The 8,816-nt window shown below is 41.7% G+C and overlaps 1 protein-coding gene across 1 annotated transcript; it reads right to left on the reverse strand.

The window, feature by feature from the left end:
• Window positions 1–2,415: 2,415 nt before the first annotated feature.
• Window positions 2,416–8,816, reverse strand: commd2 (COMM domain containing 2). Its single transcript, XM_035648352.2, has 6 exons — window positions 8,625–8,816; window positions 7,098–7,175; window positions 3,820–3,902; window positions 3,326–3,400; window positions 3,115–3,213; window positions 2,416–2,835 (listed from the first exon to the last, which is right to left on the reverse strand). Exons 1-6 carry the CDS (start codon window positions 8,689–8,691, stop codon window positions 2,626–2,628), a joined length of 612 nt encoding a protein of 203 aa, XP_035504245.1. The 5' UTR covers window positions 8,692–8,816; the 3' UTR covers window positions 2,416–2,625.

Consider the following 8,816-nt stretch of genomic DNA (forward strand, 5'->3'; position numbering starts at 1 on the left):
GTATTTTGTGCATCTTTATTTTGAGCGCTGCTGTTTGTTTGTTTTTTGGACAAAGCTGCATGCTCTCCCTTTGCTCATTTTTCCTTTTGTTCCAGACATGTCTTTAACTGATTTTTCTTGACTAGGATTTAACTGCCTTTTTGTCAGAACCCATATATCAAATTGGTCCATATATCATAGACAGTTGTCCCTACTTTGTTTTCATAATGAAGCCTCACTCTTCTGTGACCTGTACACGTCTGTCTGCAGTTCCGTATGCGAGGTGGCTTTTTAACTAGTATCTGTGCTCCTATAATTCCTCCTGAGAAACAAAGCAACACATTTCTTTCTCAACTGGGTGGGCAGAGGGTCATGAGTGGTTGGGAGTTGAGATGCTGAACAGCCTTGGGGACAAAGGTTGCCATTCTTCTGTGTCCTACAACTCGGGCTTCTCTCACCCTCCTTCCTTATAAAAGTTCTACCATTTCTTTCTAAAACACTAAAATGTGTTGTCTTCACAACATTTTCTGCATATCTCCACCAGAGCAACCTTCTTGACCCCCACCAGTCCGGATTCAAGGCATGGCACTCAACAGAGACTGCCTCCTAGCTGTCACAAAGGAACTCCACTCCGTCTCCTCTGTTGTCATGCTGCTCCACCTCTCATCAGCTTTAGTCACAGTGAACCACCAAGATTTATTTCTTTTTTATTTTTAAGATGGCCGCGATAGCTTGAGTTTCTCCACAGTTTTTGCCTCATTAAATTGGGCCTGTTACAAACTTTTTCATCAACTGATCTGCATCTGCTTTGAAGTAATTAATTTTGATTTGTCTCCTGTTTTCCGATCTGTTTTATGGATCTATGGATCACGATAAAGTCTCCCTACAAACGATTTGGGATGCCATAAACAGGACAAAGTCAGAATGATGGCTCATTTGGATGCAAAAATCTAGACCATCCAAACTGGTCTTATTAACATCCAGCGATCTTTATCTTCACTGGGTGAGCGAGTCTCTGAGCTCGATTGTAGATAACATTGTTGATCTGACAAAACGTGTGCAAACACTCGGACAATGCCTACCTGAAGGGTAAAGTTGATGATGCTGAGAACAGAAGTCTGTCATCCAGCCTTCATTTGATTTATATCAATGAACAAAGTGAAGGAAGAGACACGGTCGCCTTCATGAATCAGCTGATCACACTACTTCTTGTCAAAGAGAACTTCTCCACTATGCCTGCTGTCGGAAGGGGTCAGCGCTCTCCCACCTTCAGCTCCAGTACAAGATCTGCGCCCAGATCCATCCTCGATAGGTTCTTACATTTCCAGGACAAAGTGAAGATCTTACGTCTGGCCATGTAGAGAAGGGAGCTCACCAATATATGGGTGCTTGAATCCATATACTTCAGTAAGGGTTTGATCATGAAACATCGGCAGTTTGACGCTGTCAAAAATAATCTCCGTGCAGCTGATATTAAATACTCTTTGCTATATCCTTGTACACTGAGAGTGATGATGGAAGTGTAACCCACTTAATGGTAAATTCAAAGTTACTCTAGGTTCGGACTGGAATAACCATAAATGAACATGCACAGATAACAAGGTAACTCACTAAATGTAATTTTACTAAATTGTTTGCATGATAGAACTCACAAACATTTTTATAACACATTGAATGACAATACGAAATGGGCCCTTTAAAGTAAATGAGTCTTTTGTTTTGTCAGTAGTCTTTAAAGTATTAGTCAACCCTCTTTCTGTGGTTTCTTTAAGTTTATGATTGTTCCTGTGAGAGTTTCTTCTGATGGTGTGACTGTAGTCCTGGCAACTGGCCCCACGCTATCCCCAGGTTCCAGACGCCATCAATAGAAATGATCTTCGTAAGTGATTCTCACTCTGTCCATAAGACCTGACTGAGATGGATGGAAGGGAACTGCAGCTCTTTCCAAGTTCCCAGTTCCTCTTCTTCTCTAGTTAACTATCGGTTTGATTATCTAACTTGCAGATACATTGAATCCTAGTAACTCCGTCAACTTTTATCCTGCTCGTCTATTTTCTTTTTCTCCAGTCGCCCTACATGAGCGTGTCTCCTCTTCTAATTCAGTTGGAGGGGGGACTTGTTCAAACTATCTGCTCTGAGTGGCTGTTTCTTCTCCATTTGTTCAGATATAATATCAGTTACATTAAACATGACAATAATACATATTTTAACCCTATATTAAATATATCAAACAATATACTGAATACAAAGTTGCACAGAGACATGAACTGAACAAACATTACGTTTTTTTCTTAAAACCGTAAGGACTGTCTCCTCTGCTGCATGTTTAACCCATCACCATCCTCGTGATCACCACCACGTGAGTAATGTTCTGTTCCAGTCAAACATTGACACACACGTTGGCTTCGCTTCAACAAACCACAATAATGGATTATCTCTGTCTTACACTTTAATGCAATGTCAGTGGCACTGTAGAAGCCTTATGTACAATACAGTCAATACCATTTGGCTCATAGGGTAATAAAATGATGATCAGCTCTCAGTCTGAAGAATAAAGAGACATTGCTTCATGTTTTCAAGGCATAAAGGCAGTAATGCGGTGTTTTGCAGGAGGCCCACAAACTAAACTGGAAGCCATGTGGGAGGTTATTTGATGTTGCGTAATATGCGCCGAGAGTGACTGGTCTTCATGGCGGCCAGAGCGGACTCCAGTGTGGAAATGAGGTGCAAGAGGGTGCTGGGGTCCGCGTGGAGGATCCTGCTGCTGTGGTCACCGCGGCCGCCACAGCCTCTTGTTAAGAGCAGACGCAGGGTCAGCATGGGGACGACCTGCTGACGGATGGAGCGACTCGCCAACTGGCAGGGAGGAGTGAGGGGAACCGCAACAGGGAGAATAGACATTCAAATCTGAATATTAATAAACTGAACTTTTACAGCTCCAACAACACAGGGGTAATACATATATAAAGCAGCATTGTATAAATATACCGTTACTACACTCATGATCACGTCTTGTATCATGTGAACATGTTACAAGGTTAAACACCTAATAAATATAACAAACATGACTACACATTATAGATATAACATTCATTTATTCATTTGATTAACATATTCATTTTCAGGCGCACATACCTGTACATCCAGTCTCCACTCCAAGTTGTGGTAAGCAGGCAGAGTGGAGGGCAGCTGACTCAAGATGCTGCGGATCTGACCGTGGTGCTGCAGGTAGAGCTGCGACACAAACAATCATGCTCAGTCAGAGTGCAGTGAACATGTGAACATCAGTCAAGATCTTCTCCTCGCATGATCACAGGAAAGAAACCGGTTAAAAGTCGCTTCTCACCTGTAAAAGGATCTGGTTGAGCTCATCACTGAACCCCAAAGTTAACACAGAGTCCAGGAAATCCACTTCAGAGATCTACACACACACACACACACACACACACACACACACACACACACACACACACACACACACACACACACACACACACACACACACACACACACACACACACACACACACACACACACACACACACACACACACACACACACACACACACACGTGCATTGAAGGACCTGTTATTGTGCATTCAGGCTCACTGGCATGATGAACTTGGACTACATAGGACAAAGTCATAGTGTGCCTTCTCCTTCCTACTTGTTTTACATCATGACATGCTGGGATTATGAACAAACCGCAGTGTGTGGAAAATGACACTGACAATGATCCGTTGGTTGGATCTTGGGAGTTGGAGTTCTGACATTTAAAAACACAAAGTATCAGGAGTGTGTGTGTGTGTGTGTGTGTGTGTGTGTGTGTGTGTGAGTCACCATGTGTTTGGAGCTCTCTGTCATCAGGAACATCAGGCCTTCTACTCCATGCTGCACCGTATCAACAGGAACACACAGCTTCCCTGCAAGCAGTGGTGCATTATGGGTTTACTTTACAAAGTGAGTCAAAGTTGCATGTTATGGTATCATATTCCTCTTCAGTTCTGATTAGCATTAATAATAATAACTGTTATCATGTGAATTTTTGTCCTTGAGATCCTTCACCGAGCACTTCATAAAGAACTCTGAAAACAAATACTTATTCATGCAATCTTCAAAATCAGTCAGTCGTGTGGAAGTAGTGCAGTGTATAAAACTGACTCTACGTTGCCCAGAATTCTGTAATTGCTTGTGTTTCTCCTTTTCCCATGGAAGCAAAACCAGAAGGAAGATTTTTGACGTCTCTGTCTGTTGCAGGTGGTTTTATTTACTTATTTTAACATCAAAAAACTACAAAATAAGGATTTTTTAATCCTGAAGCCGAGCTGGGTTTCTGCAGCGTGAATGTGCACTAACTACACCTAACGTCACTTAAAGGGGTTAGGGGACAGGCCAGCTGCAACTGCTGCCTTCATGAACCTTCTAATGTTCAGGATCTCTTGAAACAGTTTGAGGTGTGTCATTTTGTAAGCTGTTGCATGTGCTTCCTCTCAGTTGTCTTGTTTTAACTCTGACAGGAATTTCTCATATATTGTCCACTTCATATCAACAGGTAAACTAAATATTTTACATATTATTATTGTATTAGACTGGATTTGCTTTTCCAAGGTGTTCCAAATAATCTGAAGACTACAGTAATGCTACAACACTCTATTTACAGTGTGTCCCTAGGGGCCTGTACTACGAAGCAGGATATGCGTTTATCGAGATAACCCTAATCTTTAACTCTGGGTTTTCCATCCTACGAAGCTGGTTCTCTTCTTACCGGGGTAAATCACCATGGTAACTGATGCTGAACGACTAACCTTCTCTGGAGCAGGGTATGTTCCAGATAAGAGATCAGGGGTCTCATTCATAAACGTGGCGTACGCACAAAACGGGCTGGAAACGTGCGTACGCCACTTCCCATGCAAAGGTTGTGATCTATAAAAAACAAACTTGACGGGAGAATGTGCGCACCGTAAGCAAACTTTGAACTTTGCGTACGCACATTCTGGAGACAAAGGGAATAAGCGACACAGGCGGTGAGGTCGTGAACTGAAGTCAGATTGTAGAAAGTAAATGTGAGAACAGCATAGACTGTATGGAAAAGAGCGATTGAGAGACACTTCCCCTTCGCCCTGAGACACTGCAGCATTTAGACAGACTGCAAATTCAGTACTGCAACTCTGTTTCTTCGGACCTCGCTGCTCGCTCGCTCTCTCACACACACTCTCTCACACACACACACACACACACACACACACACACACACACACACACACACACACACACACACACACACACACACACACACACACACACACACACACACACACACACACACACACACACACACACACACACACACACACACACACACACACACACACTGCGCGCAAGGGAGAGGGAGAGAGTGCAGGGTCGCTGCAGACACGTTCCTCTTAGCCTCCACCTTGAATGAATGAGATTCTTTATGTCGCACATTTAAATAATACTCAAGCAACACAAATTAAATACTTGTTAACGGAGTAGAAAGATGTAGTGAAACTTCAGATCTGACCACTTTTTCTAATTCCTCCCACTGACAGTTGACAGCCGCAGCAACACGTCGCCTGTCGCACTGCTTCTTTTTATTACTGATCCGCTGCTGTGGCACCAAATAACGCTGTATTCCGGGCGTCCCCCTCCCTACAGGCGAGTCTATGTCAGTGTCTGAGAAGTGAGGTGTTTTTTTTCCCTCACCTGTCAGAACGAAAGAACAATTGGATGTCAGGGTCATTAATATACGGATCAGAATTCATGAGGTGATTTGCATTGACTATTTATGGTTAAAATGGGCGTGTACAGGGCGGGATATGAGGCTGATTCACGTACGCACACATTTATAGGTGATCTGTGATTTATAAAGGGAGAATTGCGCACAGGTGTGCATACGCACGGTTTTATAAGTCTGAATATATTTCGGCGTAAGCCATTTTCGACTTTGGGTGCACGTACACTTTTAGTTAGGATCCTACGCACAGTTTTATAAATGAGACCCCAGAACCTGGCAACAGCCAAACTTCGGACCAATAAGATCACTGGTAACCAGAGTCATCATTCTAATCTACAGGATCCCGTCAGGGACAAAGGAGTTTAGAGTAACGTGACAAATAATAAAGTGCAGCAGATATTTATGAATGAGTGGAATCATGTTGCTGTTCCAGACTTTTCATGTGTCCACTCTGGTTTTAAAACAGAACCTTTTAATAAACAGAGGGAGAGATTATCACACTAAATAAATACATATATAATCATTAATATTAGCGCTTCATTTGAATTCATAAAGATGATTTGATTAAGTGTTTTACTTCCTGATTCTATCACTGCAGCTCGGAACGACAGGAGGAGACTGTGGCGATAAATAGTAACAAAAATTAAGTACTATCTCATATTAGAACTATGCTCAATATTCCCCATGATCATGAATGAACAGTTCAGTGTGATTGATGACATCACTGCAGAAACAGTCTGACGTCACTTCAGCTTCTCTTCATCACCGTTTGATCATAGACAGACAAAAGGGCAAAAATATTCACCCAATACTAAACTTGATAAATTCCTGTGATTATTTACATGATATCTTTAGGCTGACTTGAAATTTAAAAAAATATTTTGAGTGGTTCTTTTTTGTTTTAGTTGTGTCATCTATATTTCATTTATTTCATCTATATTTCACTTTGTAGAATGTCACTTTCACATGTCGCTTAAGGCAAACTCACTTGCACGCGTCAGTGTTTCTTTTCATATCATATTTAAAACTTTTTAATGTTTCCGACGATGTTGTTTTTATTTAACGACTCTGCCTCTTTCACATGAACGGGACAAGAAAACCCAGGGTTCACTGAGACAGTTCATATCCAGCTTGGTAGTTCAGGTTATCAGTACGGACAATGTACAGTTAAGTCAAGCTAGATAACAAAAATATATCCTGGGTATGTTGAACACACTTCTTAGTACAGGCCGCTTATAAGCACAAGTGTTTTGTCAATTTCTGTGATGCTCTTTTAAACCCACAACGTTGACTTGTGCCTGTAGCAGTGTGGCGCCGTCAGCTGCTTGGTATATCAGTATGTATGAAAGGTGAAGAGTCTTACTGGCTGCTGCCTCGTAGATCTTGGGGCTGCTTCCTCTCCTCAGAAACTCCAATGCTATGCGACCAAACTCTAAAACCACTGAGGACAAAAAAAAACATAGACACATGCTCAATTTACACAGGGCTTCATTGTTGTCATAAAAAAAAGTGAATGAACAGTGTGTCGCACACTTTTCAATGTTAATGCTCCAACTTGTGACGCCGTCTCTCTTTTTCTTTCATTGCTTCATTCTCTTCTCCATCAGTTTCAGTTTAACACTCTGGCCATCCTTTTGTGTGGGTTCGTAGGGACATCACATTGTATGCAATAATGAAGACAATAGACTATTTCATACACATGTCAAGTGAGCTAAGCATGCCGTGTGTTAAATGTGTCATCACAGATTTATTCTTCCTTGCATTATAGAAACTGTAACTGTTACTGTAGTAAAAGTCGGGAGATTTGTTTTCATATGGAGCATTGGTTATCAGAGATATTGGGGATGAAATTTCATCTTTATCCATAAATTTGTATATTTCAAGATATGATCGACAGAGGATAGTGAGATGAGTTGGATTATTCTTATTTTCATCAGTTGTATCAAAGAACTTGAGAGTCGAGTACTGGAAATCCACACTCCCCTACATTATTACACTGTTAGAAAAACATGTTATTTGAACATGGAAAAGACGACAACCATCTAAATGAGCACTTGAAGCTGTTTTTGCCTATTTGATAAATGTTTATGTCTATTGATTCTTGCACTATTTGGGTAAAACTTCATGGTTGAATGCACTTATTGTAAGTCGCTTTGGACAAAAGGGATTCACTGCATTTAACTGACTTGTTGCTAGTCAATTCACATATTAACTAGTGCTCTAAAAGACAAATCTCTAATTCATGAGTGTCCCACTGCATTATAACATCATGTGGTGTTAAACCACTGGCTGACCAACAACACAGTGTCTGGCCCCAGCCACGTCCTGAACAGTGAAGACAAACCGACACAATATGGCAGTAAAGCCCAGATCAAATGTACATTCAATGCAGGTGAACATGCGTTTGTGACTGTGATGTAAAGTTGAACATCTGAATCTTTGCCTCTCGTTTGAGTTTGACGTGATGTCACAAACGGAGCAGAGCTGGGATGCGAGAAAAACCTGCGAGACGAAAATATCATGCACTTTTATAGACTCTTTATAGACTATTATCCATCAGTATATAAAGTAATTAGTTAATTAGCACCACACACACACAATGTAAAAGGTATTGTGTATTATATTATAAATTATGATACTGTAACGGAGGCAAATACAATGTGGACCTTGTGAATTGAGAGTTACAACAACTCACAAGATATGTACACACACACACACACACACACACACACACACACACACACACACACACACTCCAGCACAATGACAGTGATGTGAAGGTGAGCTGCGGAGTGCGGGACGCTCAGGAGACGATCAGCTGACAGTCAGTCAGTCCGACTCACTCGGCGTCAGACTCGGTGTCGGACAGCAGCACACTGAGGGACGGTACCTGTGGCGTCGACCTTCGGCAGGAAGGAGAGATGTTCTTTATGCTCTTCAGACAGAACCAGCAGCATCCTGCACACGGGGTCCGACAAGCACACCCGGAAAATGTTCGGACCACAGGCTTTTTTCTTTTCTTTTTCTTCTTCTTCGCTGGTGTTTTCCTCCTACGGCTCCATTCTTCTTCTTCTCTAATTGT

The sequence above is a fragment of the Scophthalmus maximus genome, chromosome 13, assembly GCF_022379125.1.
Source record: "Scophthalmus maximus strain ysfricsl-2021 chromosome 13, ASM2237912v1, whole genome shotgun sequence".
In the NCBI taxonomy this organism is placed as follows: domain Eukaryota; kingdom Metazoa; phylum Chordata; class Actinopteri; order Pleuronectiformes; family Scophthalmidae; genus Scophthalmus; species Scophthalmus maximus.

Coding starts and splice junctions, on each gene's coding strand:
- commd2 (XM_035648352.2), bottom strand. CDS start 8,691: ATGCTGCTGGTTCTGTCTGAAGAGCATAAAGAACATCTCTCCTTCCTG. Junction 3,214..3,325: donor TCAACCAGATCCTTTTACAG/GTGAGAAGCGAC, acceptor TTTGTGTCGCAG/CTCTACCTGCAGCACCACGG. Junction 2,836..3,114: donor AGTGGAGACTGGATGTACAG/GTATGTGCGCCT, acceptor CCTCCCTGCCAG/TTGGCGAGTCGCTCCATCCG.